Source organism: Capricornis sumatraensis, chromosome 16 (genome assembly GCF_032405125.1).
Source record: "Capricornis sumatraensis isolate serow.1 chromosome 16, serow.2, whole genome shotgun sequence".
Taxonomy (NCBI): Eukaryota; Metazoa; Chordata; class Mammalia; order Artiodactyla; family Bovidae; genus Capricornis; species Capricornis sumatraensis.
In genome coordinates this window covers 10,122,877-10,148,536 of record NC_091084.1, presented here as the reverse complement: position 1 = coordinate 10,148,536, position 25,660 = coordinate 10,122,877, and the positions used below count along the sequence as shown (strand labels likewise).

Below are 25,660 nucleotides of genomic sequence, written 5' to 3'. Positions count from 1 at the left end.
CAGTTTGTTACAGGATATTAAATCCACAGATTCTTTGCTGGCTGTAAAATATTCCACAGTATCCTTTTCTTGAACTTAACTTTGGGAATGGATTTATTTTGAGAGTAGTAACTAAAAAGATATCACTCAATTAAGATTAGAACCCAGCTGTTCTTCTGACCATACCACTGAAAATGTAATTGTGCCATTTGAGCCCATTGTTCAAAAAAACAAAGTATTTGTCTTGATGCATCTTTTCTTTTCCAAGACTCCCATAATGGCCCTAGTTGTTAACAGGAGTGGAGGCAGTTGTCCTTTTTCCTAGGCTTGCTTCTTCTGGCATTCTCTCTTGGTGCCCTGAGCCTTGTCTCCATTCATGCATATGTTTCATGTGACGACTTTTCAGTTGATCCTTCTATCCCAGGTCTGCAGAAACTGGAATTGTGAAAGGCAAATTTTTTACCTCTCATTCTCTCATACAATTCATTTCAGCAATACTCCATTATGGAACTAATTTATTCTAATCATTATGAATAAGAGAAAGGAAGTTCTTTCAAATGATACTTTTCTGATTAAAGTCACTATTAGGCTGTATAGTGGTAAAGTGTACTAGCAGTCAGTCTTTATACAAAACCAAAGGTATTGGACCAGAAGACACTTTCAAAATTTCCCAACAACTCCAAATTTCTGCCACTGTGTGTTTCAGTAGCTTTCCCCATGTGTACTCAAGGAATTTATTCTCCCAAGAATCAAACAGGAAAAGTGAACTAATTCTTATCCATGACAAGTGCTGTAATGTCATGAACATTTGGGCAGTTCCTACTGCCCTTTAGATAGTTCTGTTATGGAAATTCTCAGACATCCCTGGCTTAATCATTTTCCTTCACTACATTCTCCCCAAAGCCTCTAATCAAGTACAGTTTTGTTCTCGTCACCAAGACCAAGGAAGAGATTCAGAAATCAAGTCCCCTTCCTGGACGGAACAGAAAGAAAACAGTTTAGGTCAGGGCTGTGAAGAGTTATCTGCTCTTCCTTTCAGTTCAGTTCAGTCACTCAGTCCTGTCCGACTCTTTGTGACCACATGAACTGCAGCACGCCAGGCCTCCCTGTCCATCACCAATTCCTGGAGCCTACTCAAACTCATGTCTATCACATCAGTGATGCCATCCAAATGTCTCATCCTCTGTCGTCCCGTTCTCTTCCCACTTTCAATCTTTCCCAGCATCAGGGTCTTTTCCAATGAGTCAGTTCTTCACATCAGGTGGCCGAAGTTTCAGAGTTTCAGCTTCAGCATCAGTCCTTCCAATGAATATTCAGGACTGATTTCCTTTAGAACTGACTGGTTTGATTTCCTTGCAGTCCAAGGGACTCTCAAGAGTCTTCTCCAACACCATAGTTCAAAAGCATCAATTCTTTGGCACTCAGCTTTCTTTATATTCCAACTCTCACAGCCATACATGACTACTGGAAAAACCATAGCTTTGACTAGACAGACCTTTGTTGGCAAAGTAATGTCTCTGTTTTTTAATATGCTGTCTAGGTTGGTCATAGCTTTTCTTCCAAGGAGCAAGCATCTTTTATTTTCATGGCTGCAGTCACCTTTAGGGAGAAGAGAAAAGGTCCTGTGGGAACCATGAATGCCCATAAACGCATTCATTTTCTTCTGTTTCTTTCCGGCCACGTGTACTATGATATTAGTTGTGTGTGATAGGAGCCTTTTAATCTGAAATGGCAGATTAGAAATGTGAATTCAAAATTGATGGCAAGTGGTGCTTTGTTTTGTCAATCCTGGGAATGTACTGTAAGGCCAAGTAGATTACATCTGTAAGGACATCCTGGGTTTTTAATTACTAGGAAATTGAAGATACAAGAACTTTCACTTTTTAACTGCATGAAGACTATTCTTTTTCTCATGGCTCTTGGAATTCTGTTGAGATTAATAGCCTTTTGTGTTGCTAAACTGCCTTTTGAAAACTTTACTTGAATTTCAGTAAAAACTTGAGCCTTCATTAGTTGTCAGGGGAAAAATAATAATGTTTCTCTTTAAGTTTTGATTGAATAAATTAAGTTCTTTAAGTTAGCCTATCTTCTGCTTTACGCCTAAAGGCCAAGTATCATTAATACTATAGGATTTCAATTCCTGGAAATTTGTGATAGTTGTACTCTGCCTAACCCTGGTCTTCACAGAGAGATACAGTGCTGGGTTAAGAGTCCTGCAGAGTGGACCAAAGCAGCTTCTGTTGGCTGATAAGCTCTAACCCTTGTAGAAGCCAGAGGGTACTTGAGCAAATCAGCTACAAACCAGTAACTAGCCAGCCAGTGATCAGCAAGCATTTCTTGGGTGCCTGCTCTGGAGGCTTTGAGCAGTCCATGTTTCATACAGATAGGTATACTCCCCTCTCTACTGCCACAACAGGAATACTTGCACTCCACTAAAAAAAAGTTAGTATAAATTATCAAGTTTTAATGGTGTGATCTTACTTAGGAAAAACACCTTACACTGATTTTTTCATTTGAACACTAAATTAGAGTTCCCAGTCTTTCTTTTATAAGCTATAGAGACCTATTTTTGTTGAATTCTCTTTAGCACTAGCATACTAAGTGGAATGTAGCCTTCATGGCTTTCGAAGATTGAAAGGATTCCTTTACAGAATGTATTCCTCCCTTACTTCCCTCAGAAGCACCGCTCCTTGACTTTCTCCTACATCAGTCACCAGGAGACTGAGGATTCTGGAGCATGTTTAAGCCATATCGTGTTCTTTTCCTCAGACTCAGCAGAAACTGCTGAATTCTTATGTGAAGGCAAGAGTAGTAGTTTGTAAGGCAGCCATGAATGGGTACTGCTATTATTGCCTTTTGATGTCTTTTTATAGGGATTGGCAAGTCAGTAGCCAAAAAACCTCTGCTACATTCCAGTTAAGCAAGTAAAAGTGTGGGATTGGCTTTCTTTCATTTAGTCCTTTTTGAGTAGAAGACTGTTTAAGTTATATATAATTAAATCAGAAACACCAGGTTATGCTGTGGTTGAGAGACTTACCACAGTGAAGGTTCATGTCTTGATCATGCTGTGATTCTCTTATTTATGGTTTTTACTCTAAAATCCAAGCTCATGGAGTACCTTGTCTCTCTAACATTGATGATCTTGTGCCAGACGGGACTAGGAAATGTCAAGCTCCTACATATCAGTTCTTCCTGACTGGTGGATGATGATGTCTGTCACTTCCGTTCATGTTTCATTGGCTAGTATATATCATATGACCAAACTGTTTTAGTGAGAGCCGAGAAACACAACCATCCTACAGGAAAGGGCAACAAATATAGGTGAACGGTAGTCCCAAGCTACTGTAATCTGTTTAGTTCTAATGAGAGGATGTGTCTGCTCATTGTTATTTATAGTAAACACATTCTTCCAACAACACAAGAGAAGACTCTTCACATGGACATCACCAGATGGTCAACACTGGAATCAGATTGATTACATTCCTTGCAGCCAAAGATGGAGAAGATCTACACAGTCAGCAAAAACAAGACCAGGAGGCTACTGTGGCTCAGATCATGAACTCCTTATTGAAAATTCTGATTCAAATGAAAAAGTAGGGAAAACCACTAGCCCATCCAGGCATGACGTAAAACAAATACCTTACATTATACAGTGGAAGTGACAAAGAGATTCAAGGGATTAGATCTGATAGAGTGCTTGAAGAACTATGGATGGAGGTTCATGACATTGTACAGAGGCAGTGATCAAGGCCATCCCAAAGGAAAAGAAATGCAAAAAGGCAAAATGGTTGTCTGAGGAGGCCTTAGAAATAGCTGAGGAAAAAAGAGAAGCTAAAGGCAATGGAGAAAAGGAAAGACATATCCATTTGAATGCAGAGTTCCATGGAATAGCAAGGAGAGATAAGAAAGCTTTCCTCAGTGAACACTGCAAAGAAATAGAGGAAAGCAATAGAATGGGAAAGACTAGAGATCTCTTCAAGAAAATTAGAGATACCAAGGGAACATTTCATGCAAAGATGGGCACAATAAAGGACAGAAACAGTATGGTCCTTACAGAAGCAGAAGATATTAAGAGGAGGTGATAGAATACACAGGAGAACTATATAAGAAAGATCTTCACGACTCAGATAACCACGATGGTGTGACCACTCACCTAGAGCCAGACATCCTGGAATGTGAAGTCAAGTGGGCCTTAGAAAGCATCACTACAAACAAAGTTAGTGGAGGTGATGGAATTCCAGTTGAGCTAGTTCAAATTCTAAAAGATGATGCTGTGAAAGTGCTGCACTCAGTATGCCAGCAAATTTGGAAAAGTCAGCAGTGGCCACAGGACTGGAAAAGGTCAGTTTTCATTCCAACCCCAAAGAAAGGAAATGCCAAAGAATGCCCACACTACCACACAAATACACTCAACTCACACACTAGCAAAGTAATGCTCAAAATTCTCCAAGTCAGGCTTCAACAGTACATGAACCATAAACTTCCAGATGTTCAAGCTGGATTTAGGAAAGGCAGAGGAACCAAAGATCAAATTGCCAACATCCGCTGGATCATCAAAAAAGCAAGAGAATCCAGAAAAACATCTACCTCTGCGTTATTGATTATGCCAAAGCCTTTGACTGTGTAGATCAAAACAAACTGTGGGAAATTCGTAAAGAGATGGAAATATCAGACCACCTTACCCGCCTCCTAAGACATCTGTATGCAGATCAAGAAGCAATAGTTAGAACTGAACATGGGAAAACAGACTAGTTCCAAATTGGAAAAAGAGTGTGTCAAGGCTGTGTATTGTCACCCTGCTTATTTAACTTCTATGCAGAGTACATCATGAGAAACATTGGGCTGGATGAAGCACAAGCCTGAATCAAGATAGCCCGGAGAAATATCAATAACCTCAGATACCACATGTCATCACTCTTATGGCAGAAAGCAAAGAGGAACTAAAGAGGCTCTTGATGAAAGTAAAAGAAGAGAGTGAAAAAGCTGGCTTAAAACTCAAGATTCCAAAAAACTAAGATCATGGCATCCAGTCCCTTCATTTCATGGCAAATAAATGGGAAAACAATGGAACCAAGTGAGAGACTTTATTTTCTTGGGCTCCAAAATCACTGCAAATAGTGACTGCAGCCATGAAATTAAAAGACACTTGCTCCTTGGAAGAAAAGCTATGACCAACCTAGACAGCATGTTAAAAGGCAGAGACGTTACTTTACTGACAAAAGTCCATCTAGTCAAAGCTATGGTTTCTCCAGTAGTCATGTATGGATGTGAGAGTTGGAATATAAAGAAAGCTGAGCACCAAAGAATTGATGCTTTTGAACTGTGGTGTTGGAGAAGACTCTTGAGAGTCCCTTGGACTGCAAGGAGATCAAGCCAGTCAATCCTAAAGAAAATCAGGCCTGAATATTCATTGGAAGATCTGATGCCGAAGCTGAAACTCCAATACTTTGGCCACCTGATGTGAAGAACCGACTCATTGGAAAAGACCCTGATGCTGGGAAAGATTGAAGGCAGGAGGAGAAGGGGACGACAGAGGATGAGATGGTTGGATGGCATCACCGACTCAACGGACTTTAGTTTGAGCGAGCTGCAGGAATTGGTGATGGACAGGGAGGCCTGTTGTGCTGCATTCCGTGGGGACATGACTGAGCGAGTGAACTGAACTGATGCCTTTTTGAAGAATAATGCTCCAGGCAGATAGTACCTCAATCCCCAGTGACTTCACCACTGCCCAAAGAATGCCTTGTTCATATGATTTGTATATTTAAATTTTACATTCCCCTGTAGTCAGTAACGATGATGATGGTAAGAGCCAACACTCTAGCACTATATTCTCAGTACTCTTCTGGGAGATTTGCAAATGTTAACATATTTCATCTAGGAATAGCCCTATGTAGATAGTATTACTTTTATCCTTATTTTATGGAAGAGGAAAATGAGATAGAGAAAGAATCAAAACTATCCCCAGTAATAGTTACTAAGTGGGAGAGTAACTATTGTCTGTTTCTTCTGTTTAGCACTAGTGGCTGACTTTTTTTGTTGCTGTTTTTATCATTTCTTCTGCTTCTGTGATGTGTGCATAGGACCACATGAAGAAGGAATCCAGCATCTAATTGCATTTATTCCCACGTTTGTTGCTTTTCAGTAGTTCATGTGGTTTTGTCTTCATCTTACTGCAACCCACTAAGATATGTAGTGTGATTTCCCTCATTTTTATTTATTTTTTTATTTTTACCTAGTCCTTCTTTTTCTTTATTTTTTATCTCAGTTTTATTTATTTATTTTTTTTTACTTTACAATATTATATTGGTTTTGCCATACATTGACATAAATCTGCCATAGGTATACATGTGTTCCCCATCCTGAACCCCCCTCCCACCTCCCTCCCCATCCCATCTCTCTTAGATGAAAGGATAGCATTCATAAAGGATCACAGGCACGCTTCCATCATAAAGCAGTGGAGTTGAGATCCAACCCCAGGTTCACTTGGCTCTATTGTGTTGCATCTATCCCAGAACCTCCGTATACTGGTTCAGGCAATAGCAAAGGATGTTCAAAGGCAATAAAACAAAAACGCATGGTTATTTTGGCCAACACAATTTATTCTTTCAAATCTTGACAGTTACTTTACAATATTATGATGGTTTTTGCCATACATCAGCATGTATCTTTTAGAATTAGTGTTCTGTGTTTTGTTTTTTAATTCCCCCTGGGAGTAGAATTGCTGGGTTATATGGTAGTTCTGTTTTTCACTTTTTTGAGAAACCTCTATACTGTTTTTCACTGTGGCTGCACCAATTTATATTCCCACCAACAGTGTACACAGGCTCTGTTTTTTTCCACATCCTTGCCAACATTTGTTATTTGTTTTGTTGGTGTCTATGTGTGATGGCCATTCTGATCGGTGTGAGGTGACATCTCAGTGTAGTACCTCTAGTTTTTCAATTTCTCATTTCTCATCTCAGATTTCTCAAACCTTTCAGTCAATTCAGTTTCAGTGATTTTCTATGCCTAGCATTTCTCCAGAGTTTTTCATCTTTCCTGGCACCTTTTTCTAGCCTTTTTTTTTTTTTTAATTTTTATTTTTACTTTATTTTACTTTTCAATACTGTATTGGTTTTGCCATACATTGACATGAATCCACCACGGGTGTACATGAGATCCCAAACGTGAACCCCCCTCCCACCTCCCTCCCCACAGCATCCCTCTGGGTCATCCCCGTGCACCAGCCCCAAGCATGCTGTATCCTGCATCGGACATAGACTGGTGATTTGATTCTTACATGATAGTATACATGTTTCAGTGCCATTCTCCCAAATCATCCCACCCTCTCCCTCTCCCTCTGAGTCCAAAAGTCCGCTATACACATCTGTGTCTTTTTTGCTGTCTTGCATACAGGGTCATCATTGCCATCTTTCTAAATTCCATATATATGTGTTAGTATACTGTATTGGTGTTTATCTTTCTGGCTTACTTCACTCTGTAGAATCGGCTCCAGTTTCATCCATCTCATCAGAACTGATTCAAATGTATTCTTTTTAACGGCTGAGTGATACTCCATTGTGTATATGTACCACAGCTTTCTTATCCATTCATCTGCTGATGGACATCTAGGTTGTTTCCATGTCCTGGCTATTATAAACAGTGCTGCGATGAACATTGGGGTACATGTGTCTCTTTCAATTCTGGTTTCCTCGGTGTGTATGCCCAGCAGTGTGATTGTTGGGTAATATGGCAGTTCTATTTGCAATTTTTAAAGGAATCTCCACACTGTTTTCCATAGTGGTTGTACTAGTTTGCAGTCCCACCAACAGTGTAGGAGGGTTCCCTTTTCTCCACACCGTCTCCAGCATTTATTGCTTGCAGATTTTTGGATTGCAGCCATTCTGACTGGCGTGAAATGGCACCTCATTGTGGTTTTGATTTGCATTTCTCTAATAATGAGTGATGTTGAGTATCTTTTCATTTGTTTGTTAGCCATCCGTATGTCTTCTTTGGAGAAATGTCTATTTAGTTCTTTGGCCCATTTTTTCATTGGGTCGTTTATTTTTCTGGAATTGAGTTGCATAAGTTGCTTGTATATTTTTGAGATTAGTTGTTTGTCAGTTGTTTCATTTGCTATTATTTCTCCCATTCATTAGGCTGTCTTTTCACCTTGCTTATATTTTCCTTTGTTGTGCAGAAGCTTTTAATTTTAATTAGATCCCATTTGTTTATTTTTGCTTTTATTTCCAGAATTCTGGGAGGTGGATCATAGAGGATCCTGCTGTGATTTATGTCGGAGACTGTTTTGCCTATGTTCTCCTCTAGGAGTTTTATAGCTTCTGGTCTTACATTTAGGTCTTTAATCCATTTTGAGTTTATTTTTGTGTGCGGTGTTAGAAAGTGATCTAGTTTCATTCTTTTACAAGTGGTTGACCAGTTTTCCCAGCACCACTTGTTAAAGAGATTGTCTTTACTCCATTGTATATTCTTGCCTCCTTTGTCAAAGATAAGGTGTCCATATGTGTGTGGATTTATCTCTGGGCTTTCTATTTTGTTCCATTGATCTATATTTCTGTCTTTGTGCCAGTACCATGCTGTCTTGATGACTGTGGCTTTGTAGTAGAGGCTGAAGTCAGGCAATTTGATTCCTCCAGTTCCATTCTTCTTTCTCAAGATTGCTTTGGCTATTCGAGGTTTTTTGTATTTCCATGCAAATCTTGAAATTATTTGTTCTAGTTCTGTGAAAAATATGGCTGGTAGCTTGATAGGGATTGCATTGAATTTGTAAATTGCTCTGGGTAGTATACTCATTTTCACTATATTGATTCTTCCGATCCATGAACATGGTATATTTCTCCATCTATTAGTGTCCTCTTTGATTTCTTTCATCAGTGTTTTATAGTTTTCTATATATAGGTCTTTAGTTTCTTTAGGTAGATATATTCCTAAGTATTTTATTCTTTTCATTGCAATGGTGAATGGAATTGTTTCCTTAATTTCTTTTTCTACTTTCTCATTATTAGTGTATAGGAATGCAAGGGATTTCTGTGTGTTGATTTTATATCCTGCAACTTTACTATATTCATTGATTAGCTCTAGTAATTTTCTGGTGGAGTCTTTAGGGTTTTCTATATAGAGGATCATGTCATCTGCAAACAGTGAGAGTTTTAATTCTTTTCCAATTTGGATTCCTTTTATTTCTTTTTCTGCTCTGATTGCTGTGGCCAAAACTTCCAGAACTATGTTGAATAGTAGCAGTGAAAGTGGGCACCCTTGTCTCGTTCCTGACTTTAGGGGAAAAGCTTTCAATTTTTCACCATTGAGGATAATGTTTGCTGTGGGTTTGTCATAGATAGTTTTTATTATGTTGAGGTATGTTCCTTCTATTCCTGCTTTCTGGAGAGTTTTTATCATAAATGGATGTTGAATTTTGTCAAAGGCCTTCTCTGCATCTATTGAGATAATCCTATGGCTTTTATTTTTCAATTTGTTAATGTGGTGAATTACCTTGATTGATTTGCGGATATTGAAGAATCCTTGCATCCCTGGGATAAAGCCCACTTGGTCATGGTGTATGATCTTTTTAATGTGTTGTTGGATTCTAATTGCTAGAATTTTGTTGAGGATTTTTGCGTCTATGTTCATCAGTGATATTGGCCTGTAGTTTTCTTTTTTTGTGGTATCTTTGTCAGGTTTTGGTATTAGGGAGATGGTGGCCTCATAGAATGAGTTTGGAAGTTTACCTTCCTCTGCAATTTTCTGAAGAGTTTGAGTAGGATAGGTGTTAGCTCTTCTCTAAATTTTTGGTAGAATTCAGCTGTGAAGCCATCTGGACCTGGGCTTTTGTTTGCTGGAAGATTTCTGATTACAGTTTCAATTTCCATGGTTGTGATGGGTCTGTTAAGATTTTCTATTTCCTCCTGGTTCAGTTTTGGAATATTGTACTTTTCTAAGAATTTGTCCATTTCTTCCATGTTGCCCATTTTATTGGCATATAATTGCTGATATTAGTCTCTTATGATCCTTTGTATTTCTGTGTTGTCTGTTGTGATCTCTCCATTTTCATTTCTAATTTTATTGATTTGACTTTTCTCTCTTTGCTTCTTGATGAGTCTGGCTAATGGTTTGTCAATTTTATTTATCCTTTCAAAGAACCAGCTTTTGGCTTTGTTGATTTTTGCTATGGTCTGTTTTGTTTCTTTTGCATTTATTTCTACCCTAATTTTTAAGATTTCTTTCCTTCTACTAACTCTGGGGTTCTCCAGTTCTTCCTTTTCTAGTTGCTTTAGGTGTAGAGTTAGGTTATTTATTTTACTTTTTTCTTATTTTTTGAGGTATGCCTGTAGTGCTATGAACTTTCCTCTTAGCACTGCTTTTATAGTGTCCCACAGGTTTTGGGTTGTTGTGTTTTCATTTTCATTAGTTTCTATGCATATTTTGATTTCTTTTTTGATTTCTTCTGTGATTTGTTGGTTATTCAGAAGTGTGTTGTTCAACCTCCATATGTTGGAATTTTTAATAGTTTTTCTTCTGTAATTGAGATTTAATCTTAATTCATTATGGTCAGAAAAGATGGTTGGAATGATTTCGATTTTTTTAAATTTATCAAGGTTATATTTATGGCCCAGGATGTGATCTATCCTGGAGAAGGTTCTATGAGCACTTGAGAAAAAGGTGAAATTCATTGTTTTGGGATGAAATGTCCTATAGATATCAATTAGGTCTAACTGGTCTAATGTATCATTTAAAGTTTGCGTTTCTTTGTTAATTTTCTGTTTAGTTGATCTGTCCATAGGTGTGAGTGGGGTATTAAAGTCTCCCGCTATTATTGTGTTATTGTTAATTTCCCCTTTCATACTTGTTAGCATTTGTCTTACATATTGCAATGTCCTATATTGGGTGCATATATATTTATAATTGTTATATCTTCTTCTTGGATTGATCCTTTGATCATTATGTAGTGGCCTTCTTTATCTCTTTTCACAGCCTTTGTTTTAAAGTCTATTTTATCAGATATGAGTATTGCCACTCCTGCTTTCTTTTGGTCTCTATTTGTGTGGAATATCTTTTTCCAGCCCTTCACTTTCAGTCTGTATGCGTCCCTTGTTTTGAGGTGGGTCTCTTGTAAGCAGCATATAGAGGGGTCTTGTTTTTGTATCCATTCGGCCAATCTTTGTCTTTTGGTTGGGGCATTCAACCCATTTACGTTTAAGGTAATTATTGATAAGTATGATCCCATTACCATTTACATTATTGTTTGGGGTTCGGGTTTATACACCCTTTTTGTGTTTCCTGTCTAGAGAATATCTTTTAGAATTTGCTGGAGAGCTGGTTTGGTGGTGCTGAATTCTCTCAGCTTTTGCTTGTATGTACAGCTTTTGATTTCTCCTTCGTATTTGAATGAGATCCTTGCTGGGTACAGTAATCTGGGTAGTAGGTTATTTTCTTTCATCACTTTACGTATGTCTTGCCATTCCCTCCTGGCCTGAAGAGTTTCTATTGAAAGATCAGCTGTTATCCTTATGGGAATCCCCTTGTGTGTTATTTGTTGTTTTTCCCTTGCTGCTTTTAATATTTGTTTTTTGTGTTCAATCTTTGTTAATTTGATTAATATGTGCCTTGGGGTGTTTCGCCTTGGGTTTATCCTATTTGAAACTGTCTGGGTTTCTTGGACTTGGGTGATTATTTCCTTCCCCATTTTAGGGAAGTTTTCAACTATTATCTCCTCAAGGATTTTCTCATGGTCTTTCTTTTTGTCTTCTTCTTCTGGGACTCCTATCATTCGAATATTGGAGCATTTCATGATGTCCTGGAGGTCTCTGAGATTGTTCTCATTTCTTTTAATTCGTTTTTCTTTTTTTCTCTCTGATTCATTTATTTCTACCATTCTATCTTCTATTTCACTAATCCTATCTTCTGCCTCCGTTATTCTACTATTTGTTGCCTCCAGAGTGTTTCTGATCTCATTTATTGCGTTATTCATTATATATTGACTCTTTTTTATTTCTTCTAGGTCCTTGTTAAACCTTTCTTGCATCCTCTCAATCCTTGTCTCTAGGCTATTTATCTGTGATTCCATTTTGATTTCAAGATTTTGGATCATTTTCACTATCAATATTCGGGATTCTTTCTCAGATAGATTCCCTATCTCTTCCTCTTTTGTTTGGTTTGGTGGGCATTTCTCCTGTTCCTTTACCTGCTGGTATTCCTCTGTCTCTTCATCTTGGTTATATTGCTGCGTTTGGGGTGGCCTTTTAATATTCTGGTAATTTGTGGAGTTCTCTTTATTATGGAGCTTCCTCACTGTGGGTGGGGTGGTATCAGTGGCTTGTCAAGGTTTCCTGGTTAGGGAGGCTTGTGTTGGTATTCTGGTGGGTGGAGCTGGGTTTCTTCTCTCTGGAGTACAGTGGAGTGACCAGTAATGGGTTATGAGATGTCAAAGGTTTTGGAGTAACTTTGAGCTGCCTGTATATTGAAGCTCAGGGGTTTATTCCTGTGTTGCTGGAGAATTTGTGTGGTATGTTTTGCTCTGGAACTTGTTGGTCCTTGGGTGGAGCTTGGTTTCAGTGTAGGTATGGAGGCATTTGATGAGCTCCTATTGGTTAATGTTCCCTGAATTCAGGAGTTCTCTGATGTTCTCAGGCTTTGGACTTAAGCCTCCTGCTTCTGGTTTTCAGTTTTATTTTTACAGTAGCCTCTAGATTTCTCCATCTATACAGCACTGATGATAAAACATCGAGGTTAAAGATGAAAAGTTTCTCCACATTGAGGGACGCCCAGAGAGGTTCACTGAGTTACATGGAGAAGAGAAGAGGGAGGGGGTAGTTAGAGTTGACTGGAATGAGATGCGGTGAGATCAAAAGAGGAGAGAGCAAGCTAGCCAGTAGTCACTTCCTTATGTGTGCTCCACAGTCTGGACTGCTCAGAGGTATTTATGGAGTTATATAGGGAAGAGGAGAGGGAGGAAGTAGACAGAGGTGGCCAGGAGGATAAGAGAGAGGAATGAGAAGGAGAGAGACAGATCCTGCCAGTAACCAGTTCCTTAGGTGTTCTCCACTGTCTGGAACACACAGAGATTCACAGAGTTGGTTAGAGAAGAGATGGGGGAGAAAAGAGACAGAGGCCACCTGGTGGAGAAAAAGGAGAGTCCAAAGGAGGAGAGAGTGGTCAAGCCTGTAATCCCGCTCTCAGGTAAAATTGGGTAGTGAAGTTTGGGTTTTAAAATGTACAAAATTGACAACAAAAACCAAAAAGCAAAGATTAAAAATCTAGAGTAGAGGTTGGATTTTCAAAAATACAATATTAAAGAAAAGAAGCAGAAGGAAAAAAGAAAAAAGAAAGAAAAAAAAGTCACAAGAATTATTTAAAAACTCCAACAACAACCACATAAAGACTATATATGGTGTTTGCCTTAAAAAAAGAGTCTTTTTTTTGAAAAGTAATAGTCGGTTATAGAAATAAAAATTAGAGGAGAAATAGAAGACTTAACAATTTAAAAAAAAGTTAGAAAAAAAAAGCAAGAAAAAAAAAGGGGGGGGGGAAGGAATGATTGTAAAAATAGTAAAGATATATCTGGCCCTTCTCTGATGTTGTGGGCAGTGTGGGGTCACTTCCAAGGCGGTTCCCTCTGTTTAACTTCTTCTGTTTGCTGGCTCACTAGTTCAGTCGCGCTGTGGGGAGGGGGGGATGCTGCAAACAAATAGCACTGTCGTGTGCACACAGTGTCTCAGCCCCGCTGGACCTGTCCCTTCTTGCAGCGCACAAACTGCTCCGGTTCTACGATGCTCAGCCGGGAACTGTCTGAGGCCAGCCCTAGGCTGCGTGCACCTCCCCGGTCTAAGCCGCTCAGGTTCGGCCCTCAGGTAGCCCTCAGAGGCTCAGATTCGGTTGGGACTGCATTTTGTGCCCTTCCCAGGTCCGGAGTAGCTCAGGAGTTTGGCGAGCACGGTCACTGCGACTTGTCGCCTTTTCTGTCTCTGCTGCTCAGTTTTCTGGGTGTACCGCTGGCGCCCCTTGTGAGGCAGATGGTGATTGTCCAGCACCCCCAAAAGTCTTAGCAAAGAAGCCTGCTTGCAGTTTGGTAGGTAGAGTCTCTCCGGGGCTGTAATTGCCCCTTTCCAGCCCTTACGGCTCTGGCTGCCTGTCCCCGGCGGGGGATGGTCTGCAGCCGGCTATTTCCTTTCCATCCTTTGTTCTGTGCGCGGTCCTGGCAGTGTCTTATGTTCGAGCTTTTCGCTTGGTAGCTATCCCACAGTCTGGTTTGCTAGCCCAAGTTAGATCGTTCTGGTTACACGTGCGGCGTTCCTGCCCGATTCTTACAAATCTCTGCAGCCCGCGCCTCCCGCGCTTCCCTGCTCTGCCCCCACTTGCTAGTGGCGGATGCAGGCGTCTGTGCTGCTTTTCCTCTGGGGGAGTTACTGTTGGGCTTGTAATCTGTTGGTTTTGATTATTTATTTATTTTTCCTTCCTGCTGTGTTGCCCTCTGTGTTTCCAAGGCTCGCCACAGACTCGGCAGGGAGAGTGTTTCCTGGTGTTTGGAAACCTCTCTTCTTAAAATTCCCTTCCCAGGAGGGGCTTCCCTTCCCAGGAGGGGCTTCCCTTCCCAGGACGGAGCTCCCTCCCCACCTCCTTTGTCTCTCTTTTTGTCTTTTATATTTTTTCCTACCTGTTTTTGAAGACAATGGTCTGCTTTTCTGGTTGCCTGATGTCCTCTGCCAGCATTCAGAAGTTGTCTTGTGGAGTTTGCTCAGCGTTGAAATGTTCCGTTGAGGAATTTGTGAGGGAGAAAGTGGTCTTCCCGTCCTATTCCTCCTCCATCTTAGGACCGCCCCCTAGCCTAATTTTTTCTTTTCTAGTTGTAATATTTTATTCTTAAAAATAAAATAGAAAAAGTCTCCCCCTACCCAAGCTACTATGGCATTTTACCTTTCATGTATCTTGGATCAACATCGTTGGTCCTTTTTTTTTTTCTTTTTCTTTTTCTTTTTCTTTCTTTCTTTATTTATTTTTAAATTTTAAAATCTTTAATTCTTACATGTGTTCCCAAACATGAACCCCCCTCCCACCTCCCTAGCCTAATTTTTTGATGTATATATTTTTTGGATCTATGATGCTAAAGCTGAAACTCCAGTACTTTGGCCACCTCATGTGAAGAGTTGACTCATTGGAAAAGACTCTGATGCTGGGAGGGATTGGGGGCAGGAGGAGAAGGAGACGACAGAGGATGAGATGGCTGGATGGCATCACTGACTCAGTGGACGTGAGTCTGAGTGAACTCCAGGAATTGGTGATGAACAGGGAAGCCTGGCGTCCTGGGATTCATGGGGTCGCAAAGAGTCGGACACGACTGAGCGACTGAACTGAACTGAACTGAACTGATGTCATTACCTGTATGTGTTTAATCCACCATCTTTAAATGGAAACCAGCTTTAATTTTTTAATGGTTTGTCTTTGTCTTCAGAAATCATTCTTTGGGATATCATATATTCACTATATTTGGTAAAAATTTGTATTATAGTATCAAAACTTTTTTAATTTTCCCTGTGGGTTATTATTTGGTATGTTTAAATCCTTTCTCCTTAAACAAGTAGTCTAATTTGGTTTGACCTCTAAACCTTAAGAAAAACTGTCAAAAAGCAATGAAAATAAATTGCACTTTCTTAATGGAGGATCTTTGAGAGGATTTTTAGTGGACTTACTATGCATATTTTGAACTATTTTGAATATGATATGAAATGAAATAGAATACTACATAGAATTCAGGAGACCTGAGTTAAAATGTGGCTCTAGACCTTAGAACAGAAAAAAGCAGTTTTCAGCAACTTGGTAAATCACCTTAAGATTGTAGTGCTTTATCTATACCTCATAATGTTGTTTGGAGGAGCTCATGGGGAAAACACATGAATACCTTTGTAATATAATTATTAACACACAGTAAAAGTTTATTTTTATTGTATTTGCCACTATCATCCAGAAAAGTATATAGTAAAGGATAATGCTCATTTTAGGGGAAACGGATGGGCTCAATTTTACATATTACTTTCTGTGAAAGATCTGTGTTTCTAATGAACCAAGTTGACATAAAAACATTCGCGAATATGAACCTCCCTCTTTCACTTCTACCCCCAAATAAAAAATCAGATGCTAACCAAAATATTTGATAAATTCAGTAACAACCTATGTGCCATCAAGCCCTGAAACAGGAGAGCAGACTGAAGCAGTAATGTTAGTTCATCATAAACACTTAATATGGTTTTCTTTTATTTTCAGTGTACTTAAATGAAGCAGGCTTCAACTTTGTGAGAAAATGCATCCAAGCTGTGGAAACGCGAGGTCAGTGCTGCCTGATGGGTACACCGTTACTGTTGTGTGGTCCCTTCGTACATAGGAACTGCTCAGAAATCAGGATGTACTTTGTTATCAGTAGGAGCTTAATTTTAAGAAACATGTGATTTATAAATTACACAAACATGTAAATAGCTGTACTTTGAACTTCAGTTTGCCAAAGTCATACTACAAACATACTTCTTCTTCATGAAGTTTCATGATGTAGCCTCGCTTTACTTTGATGGACTGATATTATTATTTATTTCTAAGCTGTAGGAAGTAAGACTCCCGAGGAGTTTGAATTCAGCTCTCCTCCTTCCCTGCATTATATCTCAGAGTGATTTTCGTCACCATCACAAATTCAGCACCTGTCTTCATTCTAGTCATCACCTCTGTCCTGAAGTCCACTCTAGTTGCCTTTTACTTCCAGGAAAACTTGCCCAAAGCAAAACCTCCTATCGGGCTTTGGAATTCTTTAAACTTAGATTCAAAGTTTGGTGCTGCCGTTTAAGTTTTGAGAAGTCAGGTCATTTCCTTAAAATCTCTGAATCTGTCTTCTCACCATTATTTCTGTTTAATTTTTATTGGGGTATAGTTGATTTACAATGTTGCAAATTTTAGGTGTATAGCAGAGTGAATCAGTTTTACACATGCATATATCTACTACATTTTAGATACTTAACCCAAATGGACAATTATGGACTATTTAGTAGAATTCCCTATGCTATATAGTAAGTCCTTATTAGTTATCTCTTTTTTACATAGAAGTGTGTATATGTCAATCCCATCCTCACCTTTAAAGTGAAGTTTGCGATTCCATCCAACTGTTCAACATCCGTTCAACACAGGACTCCATGATTGAGGAAACATAATATGAGAAATACTGATCATTCTTTCTCATCTTGGATGGTTTTTTATATTCAGGTAGTGGTGTATAGACAGCTGTACTTTGCCATTTTGAAGTTCTTCATAGACTTTCATATCACTGTTCATTGTCTGCTCCAAGAAATATATGTCTGATGAATATTTTCAGGGTAGGTTTGCTAAAGTTAGACTGTAAAATTGTATGCATACCTTCCAGATTTTATGTAGGCATATATCTGAGTTTTTAACATTCTGTACTTGGAACTTGTGACTTATGCCGTTTTCTTTTGATTTTTTTTCCTTCTCATTAGGCATCACCATTTTAGGTCTCTACCGAATAGGAGGAGTGAATTCCAAAGTGCAGAAACTCATGAATACCACATTTTGTAAGTTTTGGCTGAAGCCCATTACTTAACTTTTACATTATTATAGATAATTCAAACCGTAGGTTTTTTTTGAAATATAGATTATTGCTTGTCTTTGAGTATTTTCAAGTAATATCTAAAATTAATATTTGCATTCATTTTTAATGTCCATTATTATAGATGACCAATCAGAATTTGTAAAGGGGCCCTTTTTATAATGTTGAATTTTTCCTCAAGTATTCTTTGATTAGCTAGAGGTACAGTAAGATTTATGGGTGCTGGGATTCAGATGGCCTGAACTGGACTCTTGATTCAGCCAGTTTAAAGTTCTGTGGCCTTGGGTAATTTGCTTAACCCCTCTGTGCCTTCACCTCCTCATTTATAGGAGGAGGCTCATTGAATTGTAAGAATCTGATATGTTAACCCATATAAAGCACTGAGAAGCACGCCCAGCACTTGGTAAGTGTGCTGTGATGTTAGCAATTAGCAAACATCTGATTTAAGAAACTACATTCCATAAGAAATCTTTGAGGTTCATTGTCAGAATGAGCTTTTCACCAACTCAGGCAAACAACAGTCCGAAAGTTAACTCCACTGGCCTTCTAAGAAATACATGCCTCTCTCTTTGATCTACTTTTGTCTGCATCCATCTTCTTAATAGTGCTCATGATATTTTGAATTGCACAGTTTAAACATCTTACTTTAATTATTTTCAGCTCCCAAATCCCCCCCTGACATGGACATTGATATTGAACTGTGGGATAATAAGACAATAACAAGTGGACTGAAAAACTACCTCAGGTGAGGTGGGCCTGCCTGCTGCCGCTCTGCTGTGGTCTCTCGGTCACCCCTGTGGGCCAGCACCGTGGACCGCAGGGAGCCCCATGGGGTCCTCTTCCCTCCTTAGCACAGCTCATTCACTTGAGGTGGATTAGCACAGAGTGGTCACAGTTACGTTCAGTGTTCTGGGATTTATATGTGCTTGTTTCAAACAGTAAACTTAAAAGGCTGTGATAGTTTATGAGTGCTAAATAATAATTTCTATTTCATATTAGATTCAGATTCAGGTCTTCATATAAAAAAAAAGAAACTATTGCCCCCATATCTGAGAGCGATTTTGTTCCTGTAGTCTAGTAGTTCTCACAAAGTATTAAAAAATAATTCCCCCAGCCTCTCCCATTTTAATACAGTGACAGGAAGAGGTGCTCAGGACATTGGTATCTTTTGAGGTCTGCATTTTAGAGCTACTTGTCGACTCCCTGGTAGGACTTTATCGTACATTTAGTCACCCATTTCTCACAGAAGCACTGAAAGTTCAGGGGAAATCAGAAGGTAACTGCTCTTCTAAAATCTGCTTCATTCTCTCTTGCAGGTGCCTTGCAGAACCACTGATGACTTACAAATTACACAAAGATTTTATTGTTGCTGTTAGTAAGTACATTTCCATTGAATGCATTGTAATTGATGTGGTTTTATGCTGTTATCAGAGGTTGTAAATTTAAACCTGCTAGTTAACATTTTCCTGCCTATGGCTTAAGAAATTGTCATTCTTATAACTTAATAGTTTACAAGATGGTTATGAGAAGTCACAGAACGAACTAAAATACTTTGTTACTTAGTAAGACTCTTTGGGGTGGCATATGTGGTGTGATTAGAAAGAGCTGTGAGGAATTAATTACTCAAATTACATTTTCCTTGATTAATGAATGTCAGTTTCTTACAAGAGTGACTTCATGGTTAAATAAACAAGACCACAAAGAGTTAATCAGTTATGCTCCCACCTCCACTGTGCTCACATGCTTTGTTCCTAAATCTGGAGAAAGAGTCAGCTATTTTTGGCAGGCAACAACACCTTTTCTCTCTTATTATATTTATTGGTGACGATCAGATGCTGCAGTGGTAAAGAGTCTGACTGCCAGTGCAGGTGATGCAAGTTGAATCCCTGGGTGCAGAAGATCCCTTAGAGTAGGGAATTTTCTTACCTGGAAAATTCCATGGACAAAGGAGCCTGGCGGGCTACAGTCCATGGGGTCGCAAAGAGTTAGACATGACTGAGCACACACACACTCACAAACTCATCAGCTATCTATATTTTTCTTTAGATCTGTGACTGCCTTGGTGTTATATGAATAAACAGGTTTAATTCAAAATTGTGGGGAGCAGGAGAGGGGGCCAGTGACAGTCACGTAACCTGAGCAGTTCAGTTCAGTTCAGCTGCTCAGCTAAAGCTGAATGGCCTTGATGTGCAGCCCTGCATGCATGACTGACCACATGATCTCCTGAACATCTATACCATTTAGCTTTCTCCTGAAGGCTCTGCACTCTACTTCCTCTTTATAGAAATCCATCCTTGTAAGAACAATGAGACCTTAGAAAGTATATAATCCAACCTCATTTTATTAATGAGGAAATCACGACCCAGAGGGGGCAAATGACTTTGTCCAAGGACACTAGTAAATTCATAGCAATATCAAGACTACAAGCCAGGTGTTTTGACTCTTAACTTAGAACACTTTGTTACAAGAAATTCGTCTCATAACAAATGTGTTTGATCCAGTTAGCTAGAATGGCTCAATGAGCTGGTTGTTTTGATAAAAACATTTGGTCACAAGATTTTTTTCCTTCACTTTGTGGCAAATAGTGATCATATTATTCACTCACATGATAATTAAAGTGCATCTCATGTATAAGAATCCATCTTCTGTCTGGGTCAATAGAAATAGGTATCATTTGGCTTCCAGCAAGAGAAATTTCTTCCAGCATGGAAGAAAGGGCAAGTTACTCAGAGTCTAAGGGGAATCTGTCAGAACTCCTTGGCAGAAAATGGGTCCTGCCTACCGTGGTCTGCACCCAGGAACCACAAAGTTTGGAATAGATGTTTCTCATCCACCCTCCCAGCTCTTTTCAGATGTCTCTCATTTTTGTTCTCTGCTGCATATCTACGTCATTTGCAGACAGATTTTTCTTCACTTGGGAGCACATTTGGTGACTGTCTGCCTTGTTTTACATGATCTGCCTTTACATGAATCCAGCAGACAGATCAGAGTTTTGGTGTCTCCATTCCAACTCCTGGGAGAGACTTCATGTTTAGACTGACGAAAACCAGGCCCTTTCCTCACCTCGTGTGCAGATAGCTGTGCCCAGAAGAGATGAAGGTCCCATTTATAAACCCTGTGCAGTGGGCACTTTCTGGAGAAAGGGCTTGGCAGGATGGGCAGTCACTCTAGAATTTGTTTACTGTAGTAAGAGACTGTTAAATAGATTCCTTTTTCTGAAGCATTACAAGTTTCTCTAGCCAACTTGTCAGCCTCTTGGCTTTTTCCTTGCAGACTGAATCTGCTTGAGATGATTTTTTTTTTTTTTTCAGGTGTACCATGGTCAGCATGGACTTAAAATCTACTAGGCCTTTGGTTGTGCAATTATCCTGACACCTGAGAAAAATGACTCTCTGCCATCTTTTAATCTATACAATTTAGAAAAGAATGCCTCCTTCCTCTGGTCTGATAGAGTCACTCAGAGATTTCAATGTGACAAAGTGTATTGTGGTGTCTGGCACATTAGACCAGTTGTAACAACTGCTGCCATCACTCATATTACTAAAAGCTTTATTCTCTCCTTTTGTAACAAAACCACAGAAGGAAATGAGTTATGATTGTATAGAAATATACAGTTCAGAGGCTAAGAGCATAGGTCTGGATTAGATAGAACTGAGTTCTTCTCTCCTTAGTGATTGCAGATCACGGACAAGTTACCCAGTGACTCTAAGCCTTAGGAAATAATAGTGATAATACTTACCATGTGAAGCAGTGTTTACAAGGCATGATGGATGGAAGTGGTTATGATGTTTAAATTATTAATGTTTATATGATTAGAATTTGAATGTTCGCAACCTTTTTTTTTGTTACAGAGTCTGATGACCAAAACTACCGGGTGGAGGCTGTACATGCACTGGTGCACAAGCTGCCCGAGAAAAACAGAGAGATGCTGGACATCTTGATAAAGCACCTGGTCAAGTAATTCTCTGACTTAGATTGCTCACTTACTTGTTCATCTGTTAAACTTGAGTATATTCATGTCTTTTAAAGGGGGTGATAGAGCTGTAACTTTGCTACTGTAATCAGAGTCCATTTAATTGCTTGAAAAATGATGTGGCAGTTTGTTAGGATGTAATCTATGTGTGTATGTAAATGTGTGTTTATGACATGCAAATAATTATACCCCTGCAACTGTTATACTTATGATGGAATGTCAACTTAAAAATATATGAAGGAGTATATAGTTCTTTCCCAGTTCTTTTAGATGCATCGTAAGCCTGAAGTTTGAAGACCAGGTCTCTGTTTTACTAGGGTCACCAAGTTCTACCAGGTCAACATGCCACTGGAATATTAGCTTCCTTCCCCAGATTCCAAGTGTCTGTTGGTTTCTGAAGATCTTTTTGACTCATATGTATATAAAAGTTTTGATAAATATTGTATTAATCAAGTTTCTTCAGAGAACAGAACTAATAGGTTGTTGTATGTGTGTCTATGTATACATACATATATATGTAAGAGAGACTGATTGGTTGCAAGGAACTGGCTGCACAGTTGTGGAGACTGATTTCAAGGCAGGCTGGAGACCCAGAGAAGTTGATGTTGTGGTCCAAATCCAGGCAGTCTGGAGGCAGAATACCTTCTTCCTCAGGGACCTCAGTCTTTTTCTCTTAAGACCCTAAACTAATGTTTAGATGAGACCCACCCAGATAATGGATGGTAGTCTGCTTTACTCAAAGCCTACTGATTTAAATGTTAATGTCATCTAAAAATGCCTTCACAGAAACATCTAGAATTCTAGATGTTTGACCAAATATTGGGGTACTGCAGCCTAGTAGATTTGACATGTAATATTAGCCATAACAGAACTATCTTGATTCACACACACACACACACACACACACACACACTTAATTCAGAGATTTCAGTTCAGCTACCATGCTGCTGGAAACAAAAGTCCAAATTCAGGTTTTAAACTTACTTAAGAATTCCTTTATAGTCTCATTTACAAATTGGAACAGTTTTTGTCTTAATGAGTACTGCATTCACAGTCAAATGATTAATCCTTCCTTGTTTGCTATAAGTAGTAACCCAATTTATGCTAATTTGAGCCATGCGCATTTGAAAGTGTGCTCTATATTCATCAGTCTCATCTTAACTTGCAGGATTTAAGATAATATGAGTTGGCCCTCCTTGAAATAAGAAGGAAATCCGCTAGGAATGATTTCATTTCAAGTTCATTGTTAACGATTGCCCTTGTTGGCATTTAGCTAATGAACAGGGACTCACTATCCTAGGTCTGAATTACATAGTCTTGAATTATGTTTTTGAGTTGTGTGTCCTTTTCTTGAAACTTAACCATACAACATTTAGTGGGCATTCTCTTGCTACATTCAAGCGAGTTTTTTAGCAAAGCCTTTTAAAATATACTTTAAGAGCTTCATGAGTATCACATAAAATATTTTTCCTTAATTATCCAGAGTGTTAGATGAACACAAGATTCACCTTTATTTGTGACTGTAATACAGGAAATAGAGTACATGTAGCCACTAAAGAGTACTGAAAATTCTTCTGCCCAACCTTCACCACTGTTACTAGCTGAACCTAAAAATGTCAATCTCCTCTGACTGAGCAGCAGCAGTAGAATGTGTGCTCACATCACCAATGACTTACTTAATTCTTGTGGTTCATTCGCTAAGTCAGATCTAACTCTTTGCTCTGTGTTCCACTATCTCCCAGAGTTTGCTCAAATTCTTGTCCATTGAGTCAGTGATGGTATCCAGCCATCTCATCCTCTGCTGCCTCCTTCTCCTTTTGCCTTTAATCTTTCCCATGATCAGGGTCTTTTCCAGAGAGTTGGCTCTTCACATCAGGTGGCCAAAGTATTGGAGCTTCAGCTTCAGCATCAGTCCTTCCAATGAATATTCAGGGTTGATTTCCTTTAGGATTGACTAGTTTGATCTCCTTGCAGTCCAAGGGACTGTCAAGAGTCTTTTCCAACAGCACGGTTTGAAAGCATAAATTCTTCAGTGCTCAGCCTTCTTTATGATCCAACTCACATCTATACATGACTACTGGAAAAACCATAGCTTTGACTATATGGACCTTTGTGGGCAAAGTAGTATCTCTGCTTTTTAATATGCTGTTTAGGTTTGTCATAACTTGCCTTCCAAGGAGCAAGTGTCCTTTAATTTCACAGCTGCAGTCACCGTCCACAGTGATTTTGGAGCCCAGGAAAAGAAAATCTGTCATCCCTTCCACTTTTTCCCCTTCTATTTGCCATTAAGTGATGGGACCAGATGCCATGATGTTAGTTTTTTGAATATTGTTTCAAGCCAGCTTTTTCACTTTCCTCTTTCACCCTCATTAAGAGGCCCTTTAGTTCGTCTTTACTTTCTGCTGTTAGAGTGATGTCATCTGCATATCTGAGATTGTTGATATTTCTCCCAGCAATCATGATTGCAACTTATACTTCATCCAGGCAGTCATTAGTAGTTTACTTAAGTAAACTAGTAGCAACTGATAACAATCTTGGTCCCTGGCCACCTTATTGACTTAGGGGAATTTAAAATCAATGGCCTAGATTGCTCACTGGCCTAAAGGACCAATGACTGATTACAAATCCCCAGTAACTAGCTCTGAAACATGGTATAAATCATTGACTTCTTTCTGAGAATGCATTGTCTTTAAGACAAGGCCTTATGTAGTCTCCTCTATGACTTAAACTTTACATTTTTAAAAGTGCAGTTCAGAATGTGCTTCATATACAAGTGGAGGAGGTGGAGTGCAGAACTGGCTGAAACGTGGGATGATAAGGATCTATATCAGCTGACTAGCCCAGCAGAAGGGAAATTCAGTGAAGAGGAATATGGTGATCAAATTATTTCATCTTCCAAAGAATGTGGTTATCAACTTCATTTTCAAACTAGAGCAGTTTTTTTATGATTTCCAAATTTATTCCCTTATTAATCTTCTTCTAGGTTACTTATACTACCAGGCACTCTTACTTTTTAGCAAGAATACCCGGAGCCAATTTAATTACAAGGAAGAATATTATTTTAAGATCATATTTTATTTAACTCATTTAATTTTCTAAACAATGCTATCAGGGTTATTATTCTTATACTTTACAAATGAGGGAACTGAAGCCTTGAAAGAGATTAAATAACAAGGCTGGTTGCACCCAGCTTCCACATTGGAAGGACCCAGGCTTTAAATCCAGACAGGCTCACTGCCTTTACAGATGACCTATTAGACTCTCTAATTAATTATAATATTTGGTTGCATAAAAAGGAAACAGAATGAAATCCTTACGCTAACCAAGAATCTTAGCTAAGGCTGTCTTGGGCACAAGGGGTAAATTCAGTCAACGGGACAGTTGGCTCTTCCTGCCCTACATCACATGTTGGGTGGATAATCCAGAATCCTAGATTCCTCATAAAAGTTTACTTTTGCTTCTAGAATGGAGTTAGTATGCATACTCAGTCATGTATAAACATTATCTTATGTTGTGCTCCTAATTAGAATTTTTCATCCTTACTGCCCCGCTGGGAGTAAGACAGAAAAGGCAGTGGTTACCCTAGAAGATTGGTTAAATAAAATGAGGTTACCTCTAAGAATGCATCCAGTCTCCAAATTAAATTAGTTAACTAGTCAAAGTTGTTTTTGAGAGTTCACTGGGGTTACTTTGCTAAGGTCAGTAATGTCAGAGACTTTATTTTCAAGCCAGTACTAATGCTTCCAGATCTCCTTGTCTTGCTGTTTGCCTAACACAGTGCTCAGCACTTGGGAGGCCCTCGGGGAAGAAGGAGATGGATGGATGGATGGGTTGATGGAGAGATGGAAGACAGGATGGGAACATGCCCTGATCAGTCATCTGACACGGGGAGCTCAGGGAGACTCTTGACTTGTAGTCAGGAGCTCTAACTTGAAACAAAACTGTGTCCTTAATTTGCTATAACCTCAGGTACATCAGTCCATGGAGTCGCTAAGAGCTGGACACGACTGAGCAACTTCACTTTCACTTTAACTTTCATGCATTGGAGAAGGAAATGGCAACCCACTCCAGTGTTCTTGCCTGGAGAATCCCAGGGACGAGGGAGCCTCATG

The 25,660-nt window shown here is 39.1% G+C and overlaps 1 protein-coding gene across 1 annotated transcript in view; it reads left to right on the top strand.

The window, feature by feature from the left end:
* Positions 1-25,660, top strand: part of ARHGAP42 (Rho GTPase activating protein 42) — a 337,489-nt gene that overhangs the window by 293,009 nt on the left and 18,820 nt on the right. The window contains exons 13-17 of the mRNA XM_068988830.1: positions 16,234-16,296; positions 17,466-17,540; positions 18,236-18,320; positions 18,892-18,950; positions 21,427-21,532. Of these exons, the coding sequence (XP_068844931.1) occupies positions 16,234-16,296; positions 17,466-17,540; positions 18,236-18,320; positions 18,892-18,950; positions 21,427-21,532 (388 nt within the window). The remainder of the gene's footprint in view (positions 1-16,233; positions 16,297-17,465; positions 17,541-18,235; positions 18,321-18,891; positions 18,951-21,426; positions 21,533-25,660) is intronic.